We start from the raw sequence: 13,774 nt of genomic DNA on the forward strand, positions 1-13,774 counted from the left end.
AATAGACTGTTTTGTTATTTCGTTGACAGTTTTTATTTCACATACATAAATAGTTTTGACATTTTAAAATTTCAGTTTTCGATTTACTTTTACTTTTCAACAACCAATAGAACTTAGATGCTAAATAAGCATTTTGCAATTTGAGCAGAACCAGCTCCCTGGAAAGGAGTTTTAGTTATTATCGTCGATTTCTTGTGCCGTACAGAGCATATGGTTCAGATGTGTGCTTTAGGACTAGACAGTTTCGGGATCGATGCAGATGGTGGTCTGCACATCCCACTCCTTCAGTTGGCTAATGCTAGATAGTTGACTTAAAAAATCTGCCTCGCTTGCTGCTTGTACTCTGGCCCAAAATGGCATAAAATACTCTGATAAGCGCCTCTGTTAAAATACATGTTTCATAATAAAATGATTCCTTGTAGTTAAAATATACATATACAATTATGTATCTTTATATATATAGTTTATGTATAGGTATGGTAAATTGTATTGTTTCAAAATTGAGTGTTGATCTTTGCACATTTAAGGCCTGTTGTTTACTTAGCCTACGTTTGAGTTTTGAGCTGAGTGTTCCATTTGAATTTGAGCAAGCTGTTCGCTGTGGACTGTGTTCCTTCGCTATAACCTACAAGCCCCCTGACTAATTCCTCTGAGTGCGCGTGTGGGTGCTAAGACTATGTGTGTGGGGTGCGCCGTGCGCCGTACGCTATGATATACAAGATCGTTTGTTGAAACCAGACAAAACTGATGCCACCTCCGAACCCATCGTTATCGTAGACAGTTGATTACAATTATTAATGCACATGTACTTAAACTAAAACGTATCCTACGAATACAGATCAGGGCAAGCAAGGCCCGTCGCTTTTGTCGAACTGGCTTTCCACTTGCTTGCTTTCTGGACGGCTCTTCACTTCAATGCGGGGGCAGTCCAATACACGATTTTTTTCAGTAAAAAGCTCCCTTGGGCGGTCAGCTTCTCCTTCGGACACAAATATTTGGTTTTTCTATTCTTCACTCATAATTCAGGCGCGTTCAAAAATTATTAAAATTTTTTGTGACCGGAAATTCTGCTTAATGATATCGAAAATTGTTTTTTTTTTTTTCAAACCGAACAATCGATTAAACAAATGGTAAACATTTCCCTTGAGCGGAACATTTTTCTTTAATCCAATAAATAACAAATTTGAGCAGTTATTTTACTTAAATCATAAACCCCTTCAGTTCCGTGTCTGTCCAAGAGTGCTTTTACTGTACGCGAGCTCGGAGCGTGCCTAAAACTAACCACTAAAATGTTGACTGACTATGCTGGTTGTGTGGGAACCTAGGACTAAAAACTAGCACATGGATACGGTACGGTTACGGATATACAACACGGTTCGACTACTAAATGCAGAGCTGAACGACTGGTGACGACAGGGGCTGGGGTGCACACTGATGGGGACACCGATTACTGTTTACATAAACACTACGAACACTCCACTCAATGCCAGCCACTGGCTCCACATCCACATCTTGGCGCCTCATTCCTGCTTCAGTCGCTTGGCCTCGTTGCCGATGTTGGCAACGTTGCCCACGTCGCCGCCGCTGCTGGCCGAACTGGGCGTCGTCTGCTGCTCCGTGTCGCTGGTGATGTAGGCGAACTGGCACTCGAACTCGAAGTCCATGTCCTTTTTCTGGAATCAAATCGAGGGACGTTAGAAAAATGCCTTTAGCAGAAAATTTAGCAACACTTACCATCCTTTCACAGATAACTGCTATGGCAGTTTTGTCTTGTGCCTCGGCAATCTTGTGCTCCACCAGGTAGAACATGTACTCATCGAAGAGCAGGCGAATCAGGTGGAAGCTGCCGAAACTGGAGGCGGAACGCAGCGTCAGGTCGCGGATGATCATGGAGCTGTAGAAGCTCCACTTGAGCAGGAACTGGCGGGCGGCTCTGGCGTAGGTCGGCTTCCCGTTGTACTCCTCCATGGCCGACTCCACCACCAGTTGCAGCCAGCTGGCCCACTGCTCCAGGGAGCTCTGCTGCTGCAGGGCGGCCTTGAAGTCGTTCTCCAAACGCTGAACCACGGCGGGGGCACACTGACTCACCCAGGCGGCTTGCTCCTGCAGAATAAATAAATAAATATTTAATTATAGGAGGTATATCTTTGTCACATAAGAAACGCTCAAAAAATGTGTAAGTACATCACTCTTTCAAACGAGTAAAGTAGATTTAAAAAATTATGAGTGAACACATTGATTGTGTTGCCTAAAAACGATTGACTGCATTTAACATAACTAATATTAGTTTATGTGTGTGTCTTAAAAAAAACCTCACACACTATGAAAGTATAAGTATTAATTCAATACTAAATAATCCCCTATACTTTTAAGTTTCCTTTCAATACCGAAGAGTCTAAAACTGTAGTATAAGGCCTCATATTTAAAGCACATAAGTTTTATTTTGATACTTTCGTGGTATAAATTTAATATTCATCTTATTGAGAAACTTTATCTATCTAATAGTTTTAGATTCATGATATGACATTTTAATTTCTATAACATTTTTTCCTTTTGGTGCAGTAAATCAAAAAATATGATGATAAAACAACTAAGATATTTTTGATCTCCATTAATTGAACTCACCTGAACATTGTGGAAATCCACTCGATTTAGATCGCTGAGCATCTGGGAGATCTGGGCGCCATTCTGCAGCACGGCTCGAGCGGCCTGGGCCAGGTGATTCAGCGAGGTGTAGCGCCGCAGCGTTTGGCAAAAGGCCGACACGGCACTGGTCTTGATCTGGGCCAGCTGCTCCGGCACGCCCAGCATGCTCTCGCACAGCCAGATCTCCAGGTTCTTGGCGAAGTTACGGATGGCCTGGGTCAGGGCGTTCGGTATGGAGCGCAGCACATCCGGTATGATGACATCGACGGTGTTCTGGTAGAATTGATAGTCCACCTGTTTAGGGAGTGTATTGCAAATTTAGTTAAATTCGTAAAATAGTTTGAAATATGAAAACTTAAACTAGAACCACAATTAGCTATTATTAATATTTGAAATGAAAACTTAAAACATTTCTGAATTTGAGCAATCATTTCTAGTACAAAACCGATAGAAGTTTCTTAAGCCCGGAACAGCCCATGGGAAGGCTCTGAATAGCCGACTCCATGGGCTATCATTGGCTACCCAACCGCTCCACCCACCTCACGCACGAACTTCTGCACTTCTGCGCAGTGGCACAGCAGATACAGCTTCGTCTTGCTCAAGTACTTCTCCTCCTCGCACTCGTCCAGGTTGTTGTTGTCGCTGGCCCGCCAGAAGTCGCGCAGCAGGAACTCCACGGTGTTGAACTCCAGGTTGAGCACGGCGTCCAGGAAGGACTCGCAGTGCTCGCGGTACAGGGCCCGGAATGTGTCCACGTCCTCCAAAGTCAGTTCGCTGTTGAAACTGTGGTTCAGCTCGATGGCCGGAAACGAGGGAAGGGCACTGCTGCCATCTCCGATGAACTGGGGACGAATGGAATCAATCAATAGATGGCTTAGCTTTCAAAAAATCTGTTCAAAACTTTATTTTAAAGCTTTTAAGGATTTAAATAATCTTTAATGCTAGACTGCCTCACAATTCACAGTTCATTTAATTTGGGTTTTACAAAGTTTGCAACACTTTCTTTTTAATAATATTCTTTCAAAAAGGTAACTTTTTATTTGAACCAGCTTAATTTTAACATTACATTTACGATTAAATGTTACCTTAATGTCATTTATAATGCATATATTTTTAATTGCATCTATTTACAAGGCAGTGAAGGAGATTAAAGGAACCCTATAAAATATTTATATTCTTGATCAACTAGGAAAGTCGATATAGGCAAACTATTCTACTATCATGTATTTAAAGCTAAAACGTTTTGCTTCCTTTCTTGTTTACTAGGCAATTTATTAAAAACCAAGGGAATTAAATATTTTTTGAAAATATTTACAACTTTAGATACCATTTTAAAGTTCAAGCACTCCATAATTAAAGATTATAATCTATAACAAATCTTCTTAGCTAGAACAATGAATAAAGTTTTTGATCCTTACCTGAATGCACGCCTCGTAGGTCTCCGGCTTGAAGGTGTGCTTCTTGGTGCCGCCGCTGTGCCGCTGTCCCTGTCCGCCGCCGCCGTGTCCGTGTCCGTTTGAGCCGCCCAACTGTCCGGCGGTGCTGCTGGTCACGCTGACCAGGGCTCCGGAGCCGGGACCGCCGGCGCCAGACCCGTCCTGGGATGCCCCATAGCCGCCGGCCAGCATCTGCTTGTCGTCCATCGTCTGGCTGTTCAGCAGCGAGCCGGGCTTGATGCGGATGCCATAGTAGTGGTACTTGGAGTTGCCGCGCGTGCCCAGGCGACGTGTGCGCAGTCCGGAGAACACGGAGCGTATCAGCTTGCCGAAGCTGGCCGCATTCACCGGCTCCAGCTTGTGCTCGCTGCAGTGCTGCATGTAATGGTTGTACAGCGTGCTCCTGGGCAGGCTCACTCCGTCCGCCGTCTCGTAGTTCCGCGACAGCCACTTGATCTGAATGAGCAAGGGAGAGCGGACGATAGAGAGACAGAGAGAGATAGAGAGAGAGAGAGAGAGAGAGAAAGAGAGAGAGAGATGTGCATAGATTAGGGGATGCTGTACGGAGGGCGTAGCCATGGATGCACTCACCGTTGCCGAGGCAATCTTGTTGCTGCTGCCGAGCGCACTCTGGTCGGAGTCCGGGGAGGCGCCTCCGCCGCCCGTGCCCAGGCTGCCGCCGCTGGCCGAGTGCGTCGTGGTCGTCGAGGTGGGCGTCTGGGGCGTGCTCTGCGCCTCCTGGATGTACGCGACCTCCTGCACCCAGTGGCGATTAGTTCCGTTCACCCGGTCCGCATCCCGCTCCCAATCCCTGCTACTCACCGTCAGGCTGTGCGGCGAATCGCGTCCGTGCGATTGCGATTGCGACTGAGATTGCGAATGCGACTGCGATAGCGAGTGTGCGGAGCCGTTGAGGAGGATGCCCTCCTCCACGGGCACCAGGTACGGCAGCGTGGTGGAGTGGGCCCCATTGGAGGAGCCCCCGGCCGAGGAGGTGGCTCCGTACTGACCCGTACTGGTCGAGTAGTAGGCCGTCTGGCCGTTGCCCTGGTAGTCACCCACCGGGCAGAACGGATACGTCCTGAAATTGGCAAGGCAAAGGGGTAAGGTCGAACTCTATTTATCCGCTTCCATTGTCCACTCACATTTGCGTCTGGCTGGAGTTGCTGTGGTACAGCTCCGAGTCCACATATTGCACTTGGTAGTTCTGCTCCTGCCCCGAAACTGAAAGGCAATCAAAACAATTATGTTGAGCTTAATTTGGAAAAGTTTGTTTCGTAATCATGAACACTCATGGAAATAATTAGAGTTCTGTTTTAAAAAATGGTTTGGGAAATTGTCATTTCAAAGGTACACACAATCATTTTCAAAATTGCGCATTTAATTTCTTATTACTAGTAAAATGGTTTACAATAAATTGAAAAGTAAATTTCATCAACTGGATAAAGGGAACGGTAAGCCGTCGATAACTTAAATTATTCATAAGTTTTTTCTTTCAGCGGGTAATGTTTTATGCCAAAATTTATTAACTTATTAAGTATACGAAAGTGATTATATGAAAATGAAATGAAATATATCCCTTTTTTGAAACTTAACATTTGGTGACAGTTTTAACATTATGTGATAGTTACGAGGGAAACTGCATAACAATAAGATTTCCAGTAGAAAATAAGAGTATAAAGAGAAATGGTTTGGTTTTTTCTTAAATTATTAGCAAACTAAAATTAAACATTTAAAGTATAGTAAACTCTTGAATGGTTGATAAAGCCTAGGTAAGTGTTAACCAGAAAAACTTCCATTCATTGGCTTGAGTTTACTTAGCATGAAACCACATACTTAGAACACAAAGTGGAATATGTCTCTGTAAATACTCTTGATTTAATCAAAAGTCTCGAGTCTTCTGTTTGTCTATTCACTTCATTCAGTTGGCACTTTGGCGAAGGAGACTTGGCCCTTTTCTGGCCACACACAAACAAACTGAAACACGAACATATATCCTCACGAACAGCTGCTTCAGATGCAGTATTCAAAGTTCAAATTCAAAGTTTGAACAGAAATCGATTTGATTGAATGAGCAGAGGCAGACAGAGAGTTGGATATTTACCGCCGCAGTAGGACAAGTTGTTGTGGCGTCTATGGTGGTGGTGGTACATGGTGGTGCTGCTGGCCGATCCACCCGAAATGTTGCTTCCCGCGGCACAAGATGAGTTGGCCGATGAGGAGGATGCAGTGGCGCCACTACCTGTTCCACTTCCCGATCCCGAAACCGATCCCGATCTCGATCCCAATCCAATCCCGGAACAGTTGGTGTAGCTAGTTGCACTGGCGCTGGCCACGAATGTCTGATGGTGGTGGTGGTGGTGATGGTGGTGCAGCTGCAGCTGAAGTTGGGCGGGCGGCGGAGCGGGTGCGGGATTGGCGGCCACGGACTGTTTGCAGCGGCACTTCTCCAGGAGATTCGAGTAGGCCACAGCCGCAGCGGAGGTGGGGCTGATCACTGACGCCGTTGGCGGCGATTCCAAGGGGAGAAGGTGCTGTTGGTGTTGGTGGTGGTGGTGGTGGTGCTGGGGCTGCTGCGTTTGGTGGTGATGGCGCGTTTGGCAGTCAAAGCCGTACCGCGAATGCATTCGTTTGGCCGGAAGTGGAGCGTAGGCTGCTGAGATGGGTGGAACCTACGCTGGGAGGTGGCCTCAGCGCTTTTCAGACTATTCCGAATATTATATGTTCCACCACATCCAGATGGAGGTGTTTTAAGAGGGTAGCACTTGATTTCACAAGCCAACACATACTACAGATTGGTTTCCAACGATTTTTATGATACCAGTAAATATGTTTATTAATGATATTGATCTCGTTATCAAGATGTTCGTTTAAGAATCCAGGATTAGTCACTTAAAGTTGACAATCCAATATCTAAGTTCAAATGATGATCTCATAAGTTTCAATGCAAAAAAGGTTTTGAATTATGCCAATTGAATTTGTTGCAAGTCTAAGGATGGGCAACTAATCGTAAGTTATTTAAAACCAGAGGTAAAAAGCCAATCATTAGATTTAAAATAATATAATCCAAGGCTCAGGCTTCAATCATTTTTTGAACGCAGTTCCAGAAGTAGGTTCCAATGTTGTCTGTCCAAATGTAGGAATCCAACGATGACATTTATTGTAAGTACACAAAGTTACGCTTGTGAGTCCACTGGTGTTGTAAGCGGAGAAGAATCCCGGTTGCTTCTGGCAACTGGCCAACTCAGAAAGCGAAAGTGAAATCCTTGACCAAGCAACGCTCCATCCAGATTTCTCCTTTCACTGTGGGTGGCATTTGTATCTGTGTGTTGTTTGCTTTTTGGGTATGGGTTTGAGCTTGGGTTTGGGTTGCAATGGCCGGAATCGAAGGCCGGATGCTGGATGGCGGATGGCGTGGAAACGGAGCAACCAGTGCCAGCGAACGGTAGAATTACAACTGAATCCAAAATCAAATGTTATCCTAGCAATATGCCTCCGAAAATAATGATGATGGCGAGCTCACGACGACGGCGGCGCAGCAACGAATTAAATTACAACAACGGCGGCTGCTGCCTCGGCGGTTGGGCGGTTGGGTGGTTGCTGGGTGGGTGGTGGTTGCTATTTTGATCCGTATGCCCGTAGCGGGTAATCCAACCCAGAACCTCGAGCAGGTTTTTTCATCCCACTCCCACTACCACTACCACTCCCACTTCCACTCCCACTCTACGACCTTCTACTCCTGGTTTCAAGCGGTGCGCTGGCTAATTCCGGGCTCAAAGTCGCATTTTCAGGGATCTGCACAAGTGGTGGTCGAGCAGTGGTGGGTGAGAGTATACCGGGGGGTATCCTGGTGAGTCCTGCGATGCTGGATACGCGAGCGGGATGGCAACAGGACGACGGCGTCAAGGCAACGCCGCCTGGCCAATCCCACTCCGCACCGGTTGCCAGGCAGCCTTTCCGTCTCTTTTCCGCCATCGCCCTCTCTCGCTCGCTCGCTCGCTCTGCAACCCCTGGATCAGGATGCTGAAGGATGTATCCTGGCCAACCAAATCGCTTGCTGCCCTCCCAACGCCATTGGGATGGAGATGTGGGAGTTTCCATGGCCAAACTGGAGTCAAAAATGTGTGGGTGTGGGTGGCTTTTCGGGACGATGATGTACGGATGGTTTGCGAGTGGTTCGGGTGGAGCAGTTAAATGGCATGCCATGCGTGGAATTTTTCCATATTCTTCCCGTGGTCAGAGCAGTAAGTCTCTTGTTTTTTTTTTTTGGCTGCTCCCTCCTGGTCACCGCCTTGCATGACATATTTCAGATATTAATTTTGATTCCTTTGCCGAGGAGGTCCTTGTGTGTGGACCCTGAAGTTGCTGCGGTCAGTCCTGCGGGCTGTTAACCCCTGACCCCAGTACTTTCCCTTTGACACGATGCTGCAAACTGTAAATATTAACAGGTGCCCCTTTGGGGCAATTTCCGCAATTTGCGGACAAAATGGATGCTGTGAGGAGTGGAGCTTGCAGTTGGAGTGGAGTTGTCCTTTCAAATTGACATGGCTTAGAACGATTCCACTGCCATGGACGGGATCTTTTGCGGTTCTGTCGAGTGGACCGCATTCTCGCCAAAACATTTTGGCTCTCAATGACTTCGGTTTCAGGGCGAAAGCAGTTTTCCTTCGGTAATTGCCTTTGGAATGGACTGGGATTGAACCTTTAACATCAAGTGTGATGAAGAAGCTTAACTGGCTACTTGGGAATCGAAAATAGGAAATAGGAAAAACATGAACAAAATTTGCTCTTAACTATCTTTAGTATTATAATATTAAACAATTTTAATTTTGTTGTTTTTCTCTAATGTATAAGAACAAAGCTATACAAAAATCCTACAAAATAACTTAAGGAGTAATTGAGTAAAAGATTTCTGCAAAAGTTTAATAGTCGTTTCACAGAATAACTATAGATCAAGATAAAAAGAGAATCTAGACAATGGGTAGAATATTTTGACAAAGTCAATACACAATTTAATCGAGTCAAAATTAGGATCAATCTTAAACCTACAATGAAAAGGCTGACAATCATGAAAGAGCAGACTCGTCTCAGAACTTGAAATGAAAAGGTTTGGTGCAATATCCACTTTTAAAAGCCACTTGTCCAAGTTCCCAGCTCCATTCCATGTGGACAACAGGGAGCACGTTGAGCACAAATTGCCAGGATAACGATAACAGACAAGTGCAGGACAAAGTGGAGAGGGGATGCAGCCGGCTTATCCTGCATCTACTTCAACATCAACAAACAATTAACCTTTTTATTAGCCGCCCAAAGGCAGGGGATGAGCCACATAGGGATCGGCACTGTTGGGTCAGAGGTGAGTCCTTTGAAGGGCTTCACTTGCTGAGATTTCCACAGCAAGATAGCATTCTGCGAGAATTATGAACTGCGACTCGCTTTCATAAATAAATTCTCGCTTATCTAGATGCCAGCGCGTACAAATAACTTTTTGTTAACACAATTAAAAGAAGCCCGTCATATGGCAGTGTTCCCTAACTAATTCAAAACTCAGGAGCTTGGCAACCACCACCCACAACAGTCCACCTAGCCATCCAATCACGGACCAACCACTTTAACTGGTATGGATTCCCGCCTTGTATTTTCCTATTTTTAGTGACTGGCGTTATTAAATGTTAAGCTCGTCGTCTTCTGCCTCGTCGATTTGATGAGCACCCAGCAAATCCGTATCAATTGAAAAATACAATACAACATATTCGAGAAAGGTGGAAAATGAGGTGGGCATCTTCCTCAAACCCCCTGATAAGCACCCACTGCCGGGTCGAAGCTCAAATACCCTTCCGCAAAGCATACAATTCTGATTGGGAATCACTGCACTAGGAGAAAATTATTTACTAATTTTTTTAAAAAAGTAAATTTTAAAATGTTTTAATATGCAATATATAAGTAGTAATATGATACTTTTTTAACACATGTTACTTTTTATAAAACAAGAAAAGAAGAGGGAAAGTTGTCAAGAAAAAACGGAGAAGTTGTTTAATAAACCCTATTTTAATTCAACATTTATAAGCAAACGATTTTCTTGCAGATCACAGTATTTAATATATTAATTTTTGACTATTTTTTTCAGTTCTTATGGAAAATAGAAAAGTAACGTAAAATAAAGGTTTTAAAGTTTTTTTATTCAAGGAAAAGCTAGGTTATATTAAAACTTTAAAAGAAAATATGAATAGAAATGTAAAAGAAAAGTAAATAAATATTTTCTAAGATTTGAGACAAGTTTTAAGTGATACCATTAAAAAAGAATTTAATAAAAAGACCAATTTGTATCAAAATTGAAATGTTTTTTTCGCAGTGACAGAGATTGTTGAGTCCTTGATCGAGGACGAAGGTATTAGTTGACAGCGGGCGGTTATTAGCGAGTCGTCGACTCATCCACGTGAGCACCAAGCACCAAGCACTAAGCACCACCCCCACCCCCTTGTGCACCCCCTCCGGATCACGCACCGTGTGAAGCCCTCTCAATTTGTTGTGATTACCCGATGTTGCCATTCGGATGTTTGCCCTCATGCGTGTCCTGGTGGTGGTAATTTGTGCTAATAAAATCAAGTACGATGGCAAACATGCGTCCGACCCTTTTCGGTGTCCGATTATGTTAGATACATAGATAGTTCCGCGGCGAAGTGTAATCTCGATTAATTCATTGTGCGGCACTCGAGTGGAATATAATAATTATGTGTGCGCCGGGGCTATCACTCCCAGTGTGTCGTCTCTCGTCTTTCGACTCAATCCCAGCTGCACTTTGCCTCTTTGTTGCTTTTTGTTTTGCACGTGGCTCGGACGGATCCGTGTCGTGTGTCCGGGGACAGGTAGTATCTCTATCCTCCGCGGGGTGTGTGCCATCCATCCAGCCATCCAGCCAACCATCCATCTGCCTAACCACCCAACCATAGGGCCATCCATTCATCCTTGTACCACCGCTCGTTTCGTTTTCAAATTAAGTCGCTTTAATTGTGATATCAGGCAAACGTTTAAAATACGCCGGATTTTAAGCTGGTCCTTGTTTCCAGCTCACTCCCTCCCCCAGGGACATGTTGATCCTGTCATTATGTTTGTTTACAAAGCCGCGACTTTTGCTGTTTGTTGTTTCCCGTTTGCAGGTTTCCGCTTTGATTTCCGCCCAATGAATTCAGGAGTCTCTTTTCGCCTCAGGACTTTTCGAAAGTGTGTTTTTCCGTCCGCGACTGAAATAAATCGGCAATACGAATGGTAGGTTTTTTGCGGCGTTCCAGTTTTGCGCTGATTAACAAAGTGGCATCGCGATTGATTTTAATCCCTCAGTTTTCGCACATGCTGTTTGTTTTTTCAATGATGGAATTTGTGCAGTAAGCAGCTGTATCAATCTGATGATGTAAGAAGATTGTGATTGCCGCATCGGATATACTTTTAATTAGCTTGTATCTTTTAGAAATGTTAGTACATTGGCCCAGTTTGATATAGTAATGTGTGTTATCAGCGTAGAATATGTGTTTTAATACTTTTCTTTTGCCACAGAATATATATACGCCTATTACTTGCAAGTATACTGGATAATAACTGGACATTTAACCTTTTGTCACTATTTAAATAAATATTTTTTGATGTTATTTCTTTAAAACTTTCATTTTTTTCATAGGGTGAAATATTTATTCCTTAAGATTAATATTTTAAAATAACTTTTTAAGCTCAAAATAATTGAGTTCTAGGAATAAAAGTTTTTAATAGCTGCTACTTTGCTTTTAATACTATTGCTCACCCGTCACTGTAATGAATGGAGTTCCATCGTCATCCTCGGTGGCCTGCACCACGGTCACCTGGCCACTGGCCACCTGCTGCGCCAGATCCACGCCATCCTTGATGGCAGCCAGGTCGGCCATGCTGTGGATGGGTATCGAGTGGGTCACGGTGGTGCCGTTGGGCTCCGTGGTGGTTATGGTGCCGATGGTTTCGCTGCTGCTGTTCACCACGTGCCCATGGAGGTGGGCCTCGCTGCTCGAGTCGTCGGCATCCATGGGCAGAACGACGCGGATCACTTCCAGCTGCTCGGCACTGGTTGTTCCCGCTCCCGTGGAGTCTTCGTCGTCGTCGACTAGTTTCTTCTGCAAGAGCTGGCAGTTCTGCAAAAGGGGGAGAAGTTTTACCTGTTTATCAAGGAAGCATGATAAGGTAAGGTATTCATGTAAATAACTTTTTGCGATAAATCAAGGGTTTTTCATGATAAAAGTAAAACAAACTAAACAAGTGTCTAACATAACAGAACTTCAATTCTCTTAAAACATGTGATTTATAAATATTTTAATTTACTAACAAAAACGTAGTCTAGATTTTCATAAATATCTTACAAATCAAACATAAATTCCAGTCTACATAAAAAATATATTAATATTTAATGAAATTCTCAGCTCTACCTGTTTATTATAAGTACATTTAAGAAGTCACAAAAGAATAACTTATTTAATAGATTATTATAAAAGGGTTTTCAATATTATAAGACAGGTTCATGATTATGAAGGCCTTTTTCAGTGGCGAATAACATGGGATGCACTCACCTGTGTCATGACATCCTCCAGAGTTGCGGAGACAACGACTCCATCCTCAGTGCAGAACTCAAACTGCTCGGCATGCGGTGGCGATGTGGTGCTATTGGTGGAGCTGGCGGCGATGGGATTGGTGGTGGCGCTCTCCACCTCGACGGTCAGCTGCTGCTGCTCCTCCGATGACTCATCCGGTACAGAGGTGGCATTCGCGATGGCGGAGCGCGTCGAGATGATGAACTGGCGCTGCGGTGCAAGGCGTGTGGTCATTGGTTTGGGGTGTCGGGTCCTCTGTTTTTAAAAGTTAATTATGTTGGGCGATGATGGCTGCACCTTCGATGCTAAATTCGTTGACTAGTAAGCTCTTTTTTGCTCGATCCTGTTTCTATTTCTGACTCTCGACCAAGAGTTAAGGCAATGGCGGTGTTTGGGTTTGGTTTTTCAGCTTATTTACGTTGCTCCTGGTGGATGCTGCCAAATAAAAGTGAAATTTTCCAAATTTAACAAGGCATTTCGTCGTCAATCAAGGAACAGGTATTCAAGAAGAAATCAACGTCATCATCATCTACACCACCCGCCCACTCCCAGTCCCACTCCCAGTCCCACTCCCAGTCCCACTCCCATCGCCTTCCCAAGGATCCTTTGTTGCCGCCTCGTGGTGCGGTAGTGGTGGTGGTGCTGCTGCTGTGGTGGTGGATTGTGCTGCTTCCGCTGGGGCGTTGCTATGAAATTAAACTTTTCGCAGGTATTTCTTCATGCTTTGATTTCCTCATCGCTTTGTTCTCCACACAGCAGCAGAAAAATATCTCTATATAGGTATAAATATAAATAAGTGCACATATACGGATGTCTATTGTGTACAACATCGCACTTTTCCCGGGCAGCCATTTTGATTTCCTTCAAATCGATGCGGCATTGTTGGGCAGCTCCTTTACTTGTTTTCTTTTAGCATACATATTAGGGCAATGTTTGGGGATTTCTTGTTCTTCGGAAATCACCAAGAACATAAGCGTAGTTGGGTAAAATTAAAGGGCCTTAAAATAGTAATTTTAAAATTTATTTTGAAGAAGATTGATTCCCAAAAAATATATAATTCTAATCTTCTAAGAAAAAACTTATAAA

At 44.1% G+C, this 13,774-nt stretch overlaps 1 protein-coding gene across 7 annotated transcripts; it reads right to left on the minus strand.

Moving 5' to 3' along the window:
• Window positions 1-15: 15 nt before the first annotated feature.
• On the minus strand, window positions 16-13,118 carry LOC128254712 (DNA-binding protein RFX2). Of its 7 annotated transcripts, none has more exons than XM_052983992.1 (10): window positions 12,668-13,118; window positions 11,875-12,235; window positions 5,228-5,306; window positions 4,905-5,163; window positions 4,674-4,838; window positions 4,065-4,538; window positions 3,186-3,488; window positions 2,626-2,940; window positions 1,735-2,103; window positions 16-1,673 (listed from the first exon to the last, which is right to left on the minus strand). In XM_052983992.1, exons 1-10 carry the CDS (start codon window positions 12,920-12,922, stop codon window positions 1,521-1,523), a joined length of 2,733 nt encoding a protein of 910 aa, XP_052839952.1. In that variant the 5' UTR covers window positions 12,923-13,118; the 3' UTR covers window positions 16-1,520. The 7 variants fall into 7 exon arrangements, with proteins under 7 accessions (XP_052839952.1, XP_052839943.1, XP_052839934.1 ...); XM_052983983.1 differs by having other exon boundaries at window positions 11,875-12,259; XM_052983974.1 differs by having other exon boundaries at window positions 4,674-5,163.
• Window positions 13,119-13,774: the final 656 nt, after the last annotated feature.

The sequence above is a fragment of the Drosophila gunungcola genome, chromosome 3R (genome assembly GCF_025200985.1).
Source record: "Drosophila gunungcola strain Sukarami chromosome 3R, Dgunungcola_SK_2, whole genome shotgun sequence".
Classification (NCBI taxonomy): Eukaryota; Metazoa; Arthropoda; class Insecta; order Diptera; family Drosophilidae; genus Drosophila; species Drosophila gunungcola.